The sequence below is a fragment of the Pelodiscus sinensis genome, chromosome 5 (assembly GCF_049634645.1).
Source record: "Pelodiscus sinensis isolate JC-2024 chromosome 5, ASM4963464v1, whole genome shotgun sequence".
Lineage (NCBI taxonomy): Eukaryota > Metazoa > Chordata > Testudines > Trionychidae > Pelodiscus > Pelodiscus sinensis.
In genome coordinates this window covers 37955645-37971739 of record NC_134715.1, presented here as the reverse complement: position 1 = coordinate 37971739, position 16095 = coordinate 37955645, and the positions used below count along the sequence as shown (strand labels likewise).

At 44.2% G+C, this 16095-nt stretch overlaps 1 protein-coding gene across 7 annotated transcripts in view; it reads right to left on the bottom strand.

The window, feature by feature from the left end:
- AFG2A (AAA ATPase AFG2A) overlaps positions 1 to 16095 on the bottom strand; it is a 286867-nt gene that overhangs the window by 176801 nt on the left and 93971 nt on the right. For 5 of the 7 annotated variants that reach the window (XM_075929855.1, XM_075929852.1, XM_075929851.1 and 2 more), the window contains exon 14: positions 10010 to 10136. The exons of 1 other annotated variant lie outside the window; for it this stretch is intronic. In XM_075929855.1, coding sequence (XP_075785970.1) covers positions 10010 to 10136 — 127 coding nt within the window. Of the gene's footprint in view, positions 1 to 10008; positions 10137 to 10234; positions 10280 to 16095 lie in introns of those variants that run through there. One more of the 7 variants, XM_075929856.1, reaches the window with a different exon arrangement.

The following is a 16095-nucleotide window of genomic DNA, read 5'->3' as shown; positions in this document are numbered from 1 at the left end:
AGGGGCTCCCCAAGAGTGGGGCCGGGGGCCAGGAGCGTACTAGCTGATGCTCCCTCAACCCCAGAGACCATTTTAGTAACGGTGTAACTATTAAAAATTGTTGCTGCTACACAATTATTAAAAAATTTAACATCCGTAGTGAACATATTGATTCTATGGTGCTGTTTTAGATTCCAAGTCATTAAAACTGTGAAATTAAACTATTACATATGCATGAAGAAAAAGTGGATATAGTTGCCTACCATTCACTTTGTAGATATGTTAAACTTGGTTTAAGAAACTTATGTTTCTAGGAATAAAGCTTTTCTATTGCCATTATAGTCACAATGAAAAACCAGTACATACACAAAAAAGCAACTTACAGTGGTATTATGAAACTCCATAAATACATAATACTCAATAAATCCACAGTAACTCCAGTTTTACACCACTGTATATCTATCATTGAAGAACACCTCGTTCCAAGTAACATCGCTCATTTCAGTCGTTTAACTTATATTCACCACATGAATCTGATATCCCCTTTAATTTTGTTGTTGAAAATGATTTGCATCATGAATCACTAAACTGAAGTTGCTAAAAGAGTTATTTACATTAAAGGAATTAATCCCACAGCATTTTAAGTCTCCTGAAGTGAATAATTATTTTCTGTGTTCACTTGGAGGCATGTAAGATATGAATAAGAGCAAATTTCCTCCTTTACACTTTTGCAGATGAAATAAATATGTTTGGTACCTATTCCTAGAAAGGATTTGATAGCTTCCAAACATCTCTCCGCTATGTATTGTGCAAAAGATTACAAAAGTATTAGCAACAATAAAATATATGACTGCTTCAATGTAAGGAATGTTACCTGTTATACAGAATAAGTGCATTCATATTTACTTTTCTGTTCCCCATTAATTAAAACTATTCTCTGTATGTATATTTTATGTGTATTATCTGGATACATGTTTTCACAGACAAAATAAAACCAATTTATCCTAGAGTTACATCTCTTAAAAGAGAAAATATGCAGCTCAACAAGTTTTAACCCCACCCCGTTTTTTCAAGTAACTAATAAATCTTAAGTGAAAAAGTCACCATGCTCTTGGCTGTCACCACTGTCGGGGTTTGTAGGAGGATTTGGAGGGGAAGGGTACATTTTAGCAGCCTTGAGGGTAATTTACTGCTCAGCTCTCCACATTCTGACAATCAAATAGATAGAAACAAAAATCCCTTTTGCACACCTGGAAATAGTTACTCCCCATACTGTATGAAAACACTGTACTGGAAACAAATTAAATATTTCAGTGAATCTCAACATACAACTCCTGATTTTAAATGAAAATATCACGTTACTGTGGGAATTAAGTGTCACTGTAACCACACAGCTGAATGTGGTTTACTGGAACTTTGCATGGGCTGAAAGGTCCATCTGGCCAATCCTAATGTAGAACTGCAGCTTCATTGTGTAAACAGCAAAAAACTGGGTTCATCCAGCAGGTACATGTACAGGTTGCACCTCCCTAAACCAAGACACTGTCATCCGGCAACATGCATAGTCCGTCAGGATCACAGATGTTGCTGAATGAGAGAACCCCAAGGCAGGAAGGCCAGCAGCTGAAAGCCCAGGGGTGACAGGGGACCTTACCTGATCTGGCAAATTCCCTCATCTGGGACCACTCGGGTCCCGAGGGTGCCAGAGCAGGGAGGTCTAACCTGTATTCATGGGCATATGGGGTGACCCTATATTTCCCCAAATTGCCACTCATTTCAAGTATGGCAGACTGTTTTTCTGAAACAACTTTAAACACTTCTTCCACTCCTGCAGTTTTAATTCTACAGATAATCTTGGCACACTCTGTGCCATATAAATAAATCAACAGCCATCATTAACCATAGCAATGTGACACCTCTTAAGAAACATCCACTTCTCAGAGTATAGTGCTACTAATGGTTGCTGGCTGTCAGATACAACACAATGACCAAAACAAATACCACAGAAAGCAAATGGGAGCACAGAGAAGAGAGAGGAATTTGTGAGAGTGCCAAGATTTTTTTTAAAAATATTTGATACTCTCTTCCACAGCATGTATTTTGATGTCTCTTCCTAGAGCTTCATTTTCTTAAACTTTATTATATGCTCCAGAACAATCTTATCTTCAAAGAAATTCTGTATAATTTATTTTAAAAAAAAACCCATGCGGCACCATGCAATCATTCCTGTACCTCCCTCGTTCCCATCCTGCTGCAGTCTGCTCTTGCTGCCCTGTTCTGCCTCCTCCCCTCCCGGCCTAACTCCTACCCATTTATTAATTCCTACTTCTCAGGTCAGGTTATGTCTCTAATCACTAGGAGAGACTGTCAGTGCCCTTACCTTGACATCCAGGAGCAGCAGTAAGGATCCTCCCCACGTACCAACAGCCATACAGGAGGAGTAGCAGCAGCAGCAGCAGGAATTCCTTTTTACCCCCAAAAGAAAGGGAGTAGAAGGGAGAGGGAGACAGAATAAGGGAACACCTGCGGTACTAATCTCAATAGCCAGAATGTATCTGCTTTAATGGAGGCCTGAACAGACTTGTCCCTACGTCCTCCATACAGAATTAATTTCTTGCATTGCTGGTGCTGAAGGACGCCCAAGCAAGGGTCTTATTACCAGGCTCGACAAATCAATGAATCTACTCGCCCGTGGTGAGTAGATTTCAGCCGGTCGCCCCGTTCACCGGTGGCGTGCGCATGCAGGTCTGGCACATGCACAGTGCAGGGCTAGCGAGTAGATTTCGCCGTGGTTTGTCAAACCCTGCTTATTACTGTTCCATAAGATGTAGCCAGTGGCTCTGAGTTATTTTCCAGGCTCAGAGGAGGCCTTGCTGCATCAGATATACTTGGCTTGTGTTTTCATCAAGACTTTCATCATGATCATGAAGTCTAGAAACATATCTTTAGAAAATAAATAAATAAGTTTCCATTCTGATGTAGTCACATCACAGTAAGAGGCAGGCTCCTAGGCACTAGCCAACAGAGCCTATCCTTCACTCCAATCTGTGTGCGAGGGCATCATTAGGACACATTTTTAGATTCCCCCAGAATCCTACAGAAGTATAATTTCTTCCTCGTTTCAACCTTAGCAATTGGTTTGCATTCTGCTTTCAGAGCTCTCTCTGCAAAGAATAGGACTGGAAGAATTCGTTTTATTTTAAATGAAAACTGACCTCCTTTATGATTCCATCCCCATGAAATTAGGGAGCGCAAAGACTAGAACACACAAAGTACAAAGCCCAGCTCAACTTCTCTTTGCAACCAGGGCAACTGTAACCCTATCATGTTAAAGCCATTACATAACTGAGACACTAGTGTATGATCAAGATGAAGAGTACAAGGCAGGCTTAAAGTCACCAAATAGGCAAATGCATAAATAAATGAGAATACTGCACTAGGAATTGTAATTTATGCCAGCAAATCTGACTGGTAAACATGCTTACATGTTACAGTATCACCTGCTTTAATAACCCACATATAGACAATAACTAATGAATATGCAAGATTCTTTATTTCCTTTAACTCATAAAACTGCAAACCTAAATATTTGAATTTCTTCCATAAGCCTACAGAAAGGCAGAACTTTGAAGTTTCTAAAGACGAAAGACTATTTTTCTTTTGCTGCAGGCCAGAAATTAGAATTTCTTTACTGATTCTGCCAAACCGCCATATAATGCATTTTTTTCATCAAAATAAACCACTTTGAATTAGAGGTGTCCCATAGCTACTAAGTGATCAACGTTTCGAGGGTCAGACCAACTTTCTAAAGCACTGTAGGAACCTTCTGACCAAAAAGGACCCTCCGAAACCAAGCAAGATCAAGCAGGTTTGGTAAGGAAAGAGTTTCATTCCATTTCCGCACTGTTGGCAGTTTATGAGAACAGCATATGCTGCAGTTTTATTTTGTTCAACATCAGAGGATAGCATCCACAGGGTTTATGTACTACTATTATTTTAAGTAGATGACTCAAATTCATCTTTTGTGGTAAAGCTACTGAAATCAACAGAGCTACTCCAAAGAATAATCTGTTCCTGTTATTTTGAATTTAAAAAAAAATGGAGGACTAAATAAAAATACAAAAAAGGGGGGAAATGTTCCACTGCGTAGCACACAGCAGCATATAAGACATGTAAGCATATAAAACCTTAGCCTGTTCATTGTATTTTTTAAAAGCCTGTATAAACCCCCAGTTCTCTGGCACTCATTGTATTATTTGTGTATCACTACTATTTCGTTTTTATATTGCTCTAAAGCCTCTCAACGCTGAAGAAATCCAGATCATCATTAATCTAAAAACAATAGGCCACGCTGACATCACATCATCTCATTAATCTTCATTTGTCCCATCACATCCTGTCATTCTTATGCAAATAGCACACTGGAGGATGCAACTTTTCTGCACTCCGGGATAAGGAGGAGTAAGGCTGTTAAAAGCCCCAGGGTGCCATCCTGAACCACAGACCATCACTTCATTCAACGCCTTGTGTTTTACATCAGATCTAATGTGTTTGACATTCAAATTTGACCCAGCAGGAGGCAAAACTATTTGATTTCTCAGCTACACACATTTCACTTCCTGTGCTAAAATACTCACTGAATTCCTCATGGATCTAACAGCCTCTTGCTTCAGCTTTCCCTTGCTAATGGAGATTGAAATACAGCTCAAGAGGAAGAAGATATTTGCATAGGACATGTAACAATGATAGCAACCCACCATTCTCACCAAGAATTAAGATCCACATACTAAAACCTTGGTTACGCTGAGTGACACACAAGCAAGTTGGTTTAAATTAGTGAATACCAAAGAGGAAAAAGACATGGGTACCTTCCAAGGAAATTTGGTAGAGAGCACTCTGGAAAGAATGTGCACACTCAATTATAAGCCTGTTTAAAACATTTAATTTTAGCTTGAATAAGAGTACACAAGTCCCAAAATGTTTCAGGCCCCAAAAAATTACTCCCAGAGCCTAGAAAAATCAGCACGAATTAAAATCATTTCCCATACTTGTACCTCTAGCTCATCAGTTCTATTCCCACAGCTGTTCCCCAGACACCACAGATGGTAAAAACTCAACTTATTTGTTGCATAACAGGAAGGATTTTATTATTATTATTATTATTTACTCATAGCAGTGTTTTGTTTCATCAGCACCTTCAATAGATGTTCTGAACATCTTGTTCCCATCACATGTGTGAGTATCGGAAGAGCAATTTGTATTAGACAGGAAAAAATACAGGAATAAAAGTACATAAAATAAGATATATTCTTTGAGGAAAATAGCAACCACCTCAGAATATCCTTAGCATCAGCACATGAGAAGTGAATGAGAAATCAAGCTGGCTAAAATGTCTCACACAATCTTAAATGTAGGGGGCTTTTTATTGGCAACAGTGCTTAGGTACCATGGTAATAGTCCCATAAATAATTAAAATTAATAAATGTATGTCACAAGAACCAACCAAGATTACAGTTAAATGGATGGCTGAAAATACGCACAGATAACAGAGAGCACTTACATCTAAACTTACAATGACAGCAAAGCCTGAATTAGACAGAGGAAAAATAATCTTCCACTTACTTGCACTCTAGATTCTCAAAAGTTTCTCTCAAATTATAGGAGAAGACCATAAACTGTATATTAATTTTAAAAAACTACATAACAGGAATATGCTGGATTTAGGTTTACTGTTTTTGTAAATTAATACATTTAGACATCACAAACACTTTCCCAACTTTACAGTGTTTACAAACCTAAGAATATAACCTCTGATGCCATTTGCTATATCCCTCAATTCCTGCCACACAGATGTGAATTGTACGTACAGCTTTTTATAGGAAATAAGGAACACACACTAAAGCAGCGTTTCTTAAAGCATGTTCCGCGGCGCACCGATGTACCGCGAGACAGTCAGAGGTGTGCCGCAGAGAGAATAGAATTCAAAATGGCAGCCCTTAAAGGAGCAAGCCTCCTTTTTTTTTGCTCAACAATTTTTCCCTGGGGCAGCTTTTCCCAAACAGTGCTCTGTCGAACCCCGGGGTTCCGCAAAGTGGAACTCAGGGTTCCCCCAAAAAATTCTGCTCCCCTGCCCCCTGCTCTCCCACTGTGGCTGCCTCCTCCCTAGCCCGCAGGACAACCCCTGTTCCACGGGGCCTCCGGTGCTGCGCAGCCTCCTCCTCCTCCACATGTGCAGGTGGCTGCTTTTGTAGTGGCCACTGCTGCTGGGAGGGGGTGGGGTGGCCAGAGCTGAGGAGCCGCTCCTGGACCTTGGCGTTTTAAAATTGCCGTCTGCAGGGAACCCGGCTTAGGCTCTGCCACCCCACATCCCCACCTGGGGTGCGTTCGGGCTCTGCTGTCCCCTCCTTGGGGCACACTCGGGCTCTGCTTTCCCCCTCGCCTGCGGCGCGCTCGGGCTCTGCTGCCCCCCATGCTCTGCTGCTCTCTCTCCCCTGTGCCCCTCCCCAGCCTGCTGAGGAACTGGCAGAGTTTAATCTGGCAGGGACATTTGGAGTTTCTACTCCCCCCCGTCCCCCGCGCCCTGCCAGCGGGAAGCCTGGCCTGGTATTGCAGCTGCGCTGGGTTCCCTGCTACATGGGTGCGGGGGAGGGGGAGAAGGAACTGAGTTCTCCCCGCGCCCCCAAGGAACAAGAACATGCTCCCTGGAGGCTTTCCCTGCTGCAGCAGGGTGCCAAGCCAGGTAAGCGTCCCCCCTCATGACCATATATTGACTGGAAATATGTGATCACACTAATTAATATTTTAAAACATTACATTCATTCATATTTTAAAATTCTGCAGTATAAGGAAACTGACGAATCGTAACGTAAACCAGAAACCCACATTTCAAGATATTCCAGATATTAGCTTACCGAAACTCAGATTAATGGCATTCTTATGGTATTCACCTTCTCTCTTTTCCCTTTCAATGAAGAGAAACAGAAACCACTGTAATGTAGGCATCTCTAACTCTTGGAGTAGAGAGCATAATGGTGCAACCTACTTGGCTTGTAGGAAGCATGATGCACACATTAGAGCTGGAGGAATAATTTCCAAGTTGGCATATCTGTGCTTTGATCAAACTAATGCACTAGAAATAGCAATGTGACAGTGGCTACATGGTTAACAGTGTGCCTAGGATTTCAGATAGGATTGTACTCAGGATGGCTAGTGCATCTCACTGCCTGGTCAACAGCTGCTACACTGCAATTTTTTGAGTGCTAGCTTGATCAGAGATTCAGAGCTAGCATGGGTATGCTTACCTATGCTGGAAATTGCACCTTCCAGTTTACAAACAGCCCCACACTGATTCACTGGTTCTCAAACATCAGTAAGCTGCACTTAGTCTCTCTCCTCCTGCAGTGAGTGTGGACTGGCAAGTTTCTAATGTATACCCATCTACATAATAGACTTTTCAAAAGACTTTCTTACCTTGGAAAGGAAAATAAAATCATTTTCAAAAGTTTTAAAATATGGTTTTTTTCTTTCTTACTGCTTCCCTTGTCTCTCTTTTTGTCCAGACCAGTAATAATTAATACATAACAATGCTCCAGCTCAGTAAAAAATCAGCAATAAAAGGAGATAGGAGAAGCATAATTTGTATTTAAAAATAAAGTAAGAAGAAAATTAGTCTTTTCCATTTCTCATTTTAAATTTTGTAAGTCAGTCAGAAAGCTTTTCAATTCAGAACAAACTATAACTTAATAGGCATGTGTTCCCTCTGTTATCTACTGGCAAAATCAAGAACTTTAAGGCATTTTCACTGGGCAAGAGATAGCAGTAGAAGCAGGCACCCAAATTACACAGGTTAAAAGAAGAGAAGCTAATAGTTAACAGCAACCCTGGCATTTAAATTATATCAGCTGAAAACCCTTTCCCTCTCTAAGAGGGAAATTCTTGTCACCCGATTCTAATCTTAGCTAAACAGGATCTATATATGAGATTTCATTGGAGATATAAGGAAACAGAATTCTTCTCCCAAACACCCATATATATACACAACATTGCACAGTAGTTTCTACTACAGGTTACATAGTGTTTTGTTCATTGGAACCATCTATTTTGCAGATTTTGCTGGAAATGGCAAAACTGAGGGAAGTCAGGGATTGTAAAATATCCTATCTTTTGCAGTATATTTTCTTCTCTTACTGCTGGCTCTGCAGCAGCTGAAAACTAAATTAAACCAGCACTACATACTGTGATGTTCACATGCGGTAAAGACATTAGAACAAAACCAGCAGGTTAAGTTTAAAACCCTCTTGTCTACATGACAATGGTCGCTGTTGCAGCAGAAGGTGCGACTGCAGCACTGCTAGCAACAGAAGTTGTGCACAGCTATTAATATTCCAGGTTTGTAGCTGCCTATTGGGTTTGATAGCTAGCTGCTAGAGGAGACATTTCAAGGATGAGTTCTGACTAATGTAATTTTATAGTAAGTGTGTTTGTGCAGAACTATGCAATTCTGAATGGCGATCTGGTCAAAAACTGGGATTTTTACCTCAGAGGAAATTCCAATATTTCATTTTTTTTTTAATTTTCTCAAACAGAAAGAAACCAATGTTGCGTAATAGCAGTCCAGTCAGCGAGTCTGGCCCATAGAGGGAAATGGGGCTGTGAGACACCCAAACTTTAACTTTTTTGTTCAGGTGGACACAAAATACTAGTAAACTGACCCAAATCAGAATTCTTCAACTCATTCATCTTATCCCAGATGAAATATTCAGGTTAGATTTTTCTCAACAGAAAAATGAAAAATTTTGGCAAGAATCAAAACATTCTAGCAGATCATTTCAATTAGAAATGACATTTTCAGTTGAAATTTGAGGGGAAATTCCTAACCAGTTCTGCCCTAGTGGCTTATACACAAAGTGCATAAAAAAGCCTTAATGATAACTGCCATCAATTGTACATCTTTTGGACCCAAGTGATAGAAGCTAGTGTTTTTCTGGAGCCAAAGACAAACAAGTAAAGAATTCCTCAAGTAAAGGCCCACACTTAGGGTGTGTCTAGACTACAGAGTTTTGTCGACAAAAGTGGACTTTTGTCGACAAAACTATACCTGCATCTACACTACCGCTGAGTTCTGTCGACATAACGTCGACAGAACTCAGCAGTTTTGTCGACGCTGGTAAACCCCATTTTACGAGGCATAACGCCTTCTGTCGACAGAGTTCTGTCGACAGAAGGTGTTATTGCATGTAGGGTTGTGTCTAGACTACAGGGTTTTGTCGACAAAGCAGCTTGCTTTGTCAACAGAACTGAATGTAGTCTAGATGCTCTTTGTCGACAGAAGCTTTGTCAACAGTATCTGTCGACAAAACCCTGTAGTCTAGATGTACCCTTAGACATGCTTCTCAGAGAAAAGTAGTACAAACTTTTTCTGACAAGAAAACATGGCTTTGAAGTGTTTTAAGATTTGCAGAGAATTGTGGAGGGTTTTTTTTGGGTGGGGGGGAGGCAAAGGGTTTGCAATAAGTTACAGATTAAAGTTTTTCAAAATGTTCCATGGAGTGTAATTATTATCCAGATATAATTGCCTTAGAATCTAAAGAGAAATTGTAATGTTTTACATCTGGAACTGCTATGACTGGAAATGGACTGAATTAGCAGCATTGAGTTACTAAATATTTTAAAAGGAAATAACTAATGAAACCAGCAGTCCAGCAAACTCCTTCATAAATAAACACTATAGAAGCAAAATAGACACAAGTGGTTCTGCAGAAATGTTCCACACATCCTGTGAGCCGGATTAAAAGAAAAAGACTTTTTCAGAAAACTGATACTTCAGGATGTTGCAGTTTTTCACTAAGCCTCATGTAACAAAAAAAAGGAAATGCAGACATAATCCTTTCCTCCTCCTTTTGTCTTTATTTTCAAACACCTTAAATAGAAAATGGACTAGAAAATTATGAAAGCACTGAAAGAGAAACAAATTATTCCAGAGCCGGTTTTCACAAGAGACTAGTATATACCACAATGCAACTATTCTTACCTTGTCGATCATATCCGGTCGGTTTGTAGCTGCCAAAATTGTCACATCCTTTAACTGTTCTATCCCATCCATTTCCGTTAACAGCTGAGCCAAGACACGATCTGCTACATTCCCAGCACCTGAAGACCTAATTAACAAAAATGGCACTACATTAGTTTTCCCATCCTTGATCATAATCTAATGAGAAAGGATTTATTCTTCTGTAAAAAACACGACAAAACTGACATTTTATTGAACAACTTTCTCATTTTCCACTTTCACCTTCAGTACCTGAAATAAAAAATAACATCAATCACGGAAACTAGTCAGGGCAATATTCCAGAATTAGCCCTCCAAAAGATTTTTCAGTATTCATAGAAATAGCTGGGCTTGTCACTTACTATCTTGTCATTATAGACTAGACAAGATTTTCACACAATATAAATAATTTAGTGTAAATATTTCTAAGGTGGGAACTACTGGATTCACTTGGCTTCCTAACTAAACAGACAAAACTTCAGTTCCTACCACTGCCCAGGTGATTGCTTATGCCACCCAATGCAGTATAGAGTACAAGTACTTCTGCATTTTGCAATGTTCCACTATATTTTCCCTTCTTCAATCTCCATCAAATAAGACCAATTTGAGTGCTAGCCAATTAACTCATAAAAGCATTTCCTGCCTTTATAATTCATCCATCTGTTTCTCCAGATGTTATAAAGAGAAGGAAAAAAGAAGGAGGAAGATACAAGTCTTGAAAGATACAAGTCAAGTTTTGAAATCCCCAATACATTAAAACCCAAAACAGAAGTATAAAATATTTTATGCAGTTGAAAAAGTTTGGGAACTGATTCTAGTGGCACTAAAATTAATGGCAAAATTCTTAAATACCAGTGAAGGAAATGTTGTTAAAAAGTCATTTGGCATTTTCATTATAGCTTCTGATTTTTAAAGCTTGCTACACTATATCGGGCTAACTGTAAAGTTAGCCAACTGCCTTCTGCCCAAGTAAATGTATGTACATAGAAGATTTATGGTGCATAAATCAAAGTAAAGAAACAAACTGATTACTTAAATAAAGGTTGTGATATTATTAAAATGTGTTGTTGCTGCTGCTGTTGTTTTTAAAACACCCTAGCCCGTCTGAATAGAAGCAAAGCTATGCCTACAGATTCACAAGTTTGGGACAAGACTTTGAACTCTTGGCTTCTGAGATGGGTAAGATTTTCTATGGAGCGAAAGCAAGATACTTAATCTCCTGAAGGCAAAGACAATCTACAGCTTTATTCCAAAAGCTCCCTCTGCTGAACAACTGCTGTAAGTAGAGTTGAGAAGTTTAAACAGGTGGGGGAGGAAAGAAAGGGGTAAAGCCAAACAGTGTAAAGAATATCTTACTGACCTTTAACAGAATTTAAATAATAGAATTACGGCCTTCTCTTTAGACAGGCTAAAATTCAAGCTACGTCTAGACTGCAAGCTTCTTTTGGAAGAAGCTTTTCCAGAACAGATCTTCTGAAAAAACTTCTTCCGAAAAAACGCGTCCATACTGCCAAAGTGCATCTGCTTTTTCGAAAGATACTGTCCAGACTGATTGGACTCTAGCATAAAAGGCCACCTGGAACCACTTCAGGCAGGGCTTTAGGTCACCAGTTGCTTCCAAGTGCTGGCGTCAGAGTCTAGCAGAGACACGCGCTTAAAGGGACTCCCCTGGACAGCCGTTTCTCTGCTTCTGCTGCGTGTCTGCCCACCTCTTCGAGGGACAGCAAAGCTCTAGCTGTGCGTGATGTGGTTCTTTGGACGCCACAGCTTTCTCCTTTGTGCCATGGAGCCGGAGCTGCCCCTGAGCATGCGATGGCCCCACACAGCCATGCTGCAGTTTCTGTAGCACTTTGTGCCGGCTGCCTTCCCGGTCCAGACCAAGCTTGACCCCGAGCTCATTCTTGGGACCCTCTCCCTGGGTGCGGGAGCAACGCTCTTGCCACCACAACCCTCAGTGGAGAGGCGTTTCTAGAGGGTGGACACCAGTTCTGACTGGTGGGACTGGCTGGTCATGGAGCGGTGGGACGACAGCAGTGGCTCCAAAACTTCCACATGCAGAAGGCCACTTTTTTGGAGCTGTGCGCCTGGTTTGCCCCTTCCCTCCAACGACACGACACCCACCTGCCATCCCCTGGAGAAGCAAGTCCAGACAGTGATTGTGAAGCTTGCCACCCCAGACAGTTACCAGTCAGTGGGGAGGGATAGCTCAGCGATTTGAGCATTGGCCTGCTAAACCCAGGGTTGTGAGTTCAGGCCATTTAGGGATCTGGGGTAATTCTGTCAGGGATGATACTTGGTCCTGCTGTGTGGGAAGGGGACTGGACTCAATGACCTCTCATAGTCCCTTCCACCTCTATGAGATAGGTATATCTCCAACCAATTCAGCATGGGGAAGTCCACCATCAGGGCCCTCCTCATGGAGGTAAGGCACTCTTGGGCTACAGTCCCTGCATTTTGGGGGGATGAGGGGGGGAGCCTAGGGAAAGAGGGAGAGGGAGGTTGGGGGTGGGGGGATGGAGTGGGAGTGGGGGCAAGCCCCGTCCCTGGGGAGTTGTGCCATTCCTCCCTCACACAGCCCTGCTGCTGGGAGGTTGGCATCATAGGGTGTGGCTCCTGGGTGTTTAAGGACAGGAGGGGGGGCAGCCAAGTGCTCAAGCTCTCATTCTCTCTTTTGTGTGTTTGCTTGTCTCCTTCCGTAGGTGGTGAGGGCCAATCAACTCCATCCTGCTGCGCAGGGTCATCCGCCTGGCAGACCTGGATCTGATCGTGACCAGATTTGTTGCCCTGGGATTCCCAAACTGCGGGGGAGCAAGTGATGGACCCACATCCCAATCCGCACTCCTCAACATGGAGCAGCCCTGTACATTAACCACAAGGGCTACTTTTCTATGGTGCTGCAGGCTTTTTGTCAATCACCGTGGACAGTTCACGGACATTTTTATAATGTGGTCGGGCACAGCACTCTAGCCACTACAGGAAGCTAGAGAAGGGCACATTCTTCCCCATCCGGGACTTTGCGATTGGGGACATGCAGATTCCACTGTGCATCGTGGGGCACACGGCCTACCCCCTGATGCCGTGGCTAATGAAGTCTTATACCAGCCATCCGGACCCCAGCAGGGACCAATATAATGCCCACCTGAACCACGCCAGGATCCAGGGGGAGTGTACCTTCGGCCGCCTCAAGGCGTGGTTCAGGTGCCTCCTGACGCTCCTGGACATGGGGGAGCACAACATCCCTGAGGTGGTGTCAGTATGTTATGTCCTCCACAACATTGTGGAGAGGATGGGGGAGGACTTCCTCCAGTGGTGGGGGGCAGAGGCCGAGGCTGGCCACGAGAGAGACCCTTTGAGCAATCATGGACAGCTGCCATCCTCCAGGCACATCAGGATGGGGTGCGAATCTGGATGGCCCTGAGAGAGAGTTTCTCTCAAGAACCCGAGTAACTCTCCCCAGGGCCTCCGGCTTGCTACACTATCCCTTTCCCACCACAATCCCTCCCTTCTCCCCTTCCCTGACCTCTCAATAAAGACACTTCTTTGGTTTTGAACATAAGGAAGTTTGTATTTGTCTTTTAAAAAGGGGGAGGGGGAGGAGAAGCTAATAACCTGGAAGGGGAGGGGGGGGGCTCAGAGTGACATGGGAGGCAGCTGGATCTGCCACCTCAGATGGGGGACCTCATCGGACTTAGGGTTGGGTGGGTTCTGGGACCATAGGGGGCTGGAGCACGGTCAGGGATGGCAGGGGGGGAGGGGCCATGGGCATTGCTTGAGGAGGAAGCAGAGGCATCACTTGGTGGGTGGAAGGGATGGGGGGAGGAATGGGCATAGCAGGTTGGCAGGAGGGTGGTAGGCAGGAGCAATGACAGCAGCCAGGTGTGCCATCATTTCCCTCATGATGGCACACATGCTATTGCGCCGCTACATGAGTTTGTCTCACGTGGGGTTCTGCCACTCTGCGTCCTCCCCGATCTTTTGCGCCAGGGTCTGCTGCATGTTGTGCAGGACACTGACATGCTGCTGCATCAGGTTTTCCTGGACCCTGGAGCACTTTCGGGTCCCCCAGGCTCTGGCAGCCGGCTCGGGTGGTGTGGCTCGCCCCTCACTCCCGACTGGTCCGGCTGGGGAGAATAAAAACAGGTAGAGGTGGTCAGTCATCCATGTAGAATAGTAATAGAGATGTAGCCGTGTTAGTCTAGTCTAGCTGAAACAAAAAAGACAGGACTATGCAGCACTTTAAAGACTAACAAGATGGTTTATTAGGTGATGAGCTTTTGTGGGCCAGACCCACTTCCTCAGATCAAATTGTGGAAGAAAATTGGCATGACCACATATACCAAAGGGATACAATCAAAAAAAGTGAACACATATAAAATTGACAAATCAGATTTTAGAACAGACCTCCTCCCCTCATCCCCCTTCTGTTCTAAAATCTGATTTGTCAATTTTATGTGTGTTCACTTTCTTTGATTGTATCCCTTTGGTATATATGGTCATTACAATTTTCTTCCACAATTTGATCTGAGGAAGTGGGTCTGGCCCACGAAAGTTTATCACCTATTAAACCATCTTGTTAGTCTTTAAAGTGCTACACAGTCCTATCTTTTGTTTCAGTCATCCTTGTCGACACTGTACTTTAGGCCATGCCCTCCTCCATGAGAAGTGACCAACACTCCTCAGGCCAGAGGAGGGGGATGTCCCGGGAGCAAGGCCATGTGTGGCCTTCACAATAGGCCCTGCCTCACAGGAGTCCCGAGGTGCCCAGGGGACCATGCTGCCTATTTCCCTCCCCCCGGCCCATGGACAAACAGACAAGGGAAGTGTCCAGCAACAGTGGGATCCCCCCACGGGTGTCAGAGTTGCTGGGAGCACCCCGGCCCTCCCTGGTGCCCGAACACACACCTGAGCCTTGCAGCGCTGCCCATGGGAGCGGATGCTCCTTCACATGAGCAGGCATGCCTGTGTGCAGCACTCCCTGGGGTGTCTGGGGCCATGCCTGCACCCTTGTGGCTAGGCTGTTTCCAGCCCTGGCAGGTGGTGGGTGGGTGTCGGGCCAGACGTGCGTGTGGCCTCCCTAAGCATGGAAGTAGGATCCCAGGCGTGCTCAGGGGATGCCTGCTGAGTCCGCCTGGCACACACTAGCACTGCATGTGGTTTCATGTGCACAGACTGCAGCACAATGTCCAGCCCAAGCAGCGCTTGCACCCCTCCCCCTCTGCACCTATCTCCCCCATCCTGTCTGTGTGACAAACTGAGAGCACTCACCTGAAGATCACTCCCCGGCATCAAAGGAGGCCTGAGAGACGTCTTGGCTCATGGGAACTGGCTCTAAGGAGAGCGTGACAGTGGCCGTGTCATCTGTCTCCTCCTCCTCCTGCTGCTGTCCCTGGTCCTCCTCCTGCTCCTCTGCCGTGACCTCTGGCTGGGCGACGATGGGCATGTCGAGGCCGGAGTCCACCATGACGGCTGGACTGATGCTAGTAGGGGCAGGTATTGGGTGCTGTGCTCTATGGCCTTCATGTATCTTTGTCAGAGCTCTTTGATCTTAATCCGGACGTGTTCTAATGTCTGGGGTGGGTGTCTGCGCTCCGCCAGGGAATCGGCTATCCAGCCATATATGTCGGCTTTACTCTACTTGGAGCAGAGATCCCTGCAGTATCTCCTCCTTGCCCCACAGCTCAAGGATCTCTGCTCCAGACCAGGAGGGTGCCCAACTCTTGGTCCCTCTGGGTGGGTCCTGGGAGCCCTGGGGTTGCTCCCTGTGAGGGTCAGGGGGGGTCTCGGGAGGCTTGAGGCTGGGACATGCTGGAAGTGCCTGTGGAAGAGAGAGCCGCACGCTCAGGGTGCTGCTCCCAGGCCGGCTTCCTGCCACAAGGCTTGTCCAGGGTGCCTGCAGCTTTAAGAGGGACCAGGAGACAGGAACTATAGAGTTGTGATTATTTTGGATGGAGTGGCCACCAGGGAACCTATGCTTTTTCCTGGAGGCCTCTTCTCTCAATAGAAAACCCTCTTCCCCATCCACACACACCTTTTTCTGAAAGAGCTCTTTCGAAAAAGGCATTCTTCCT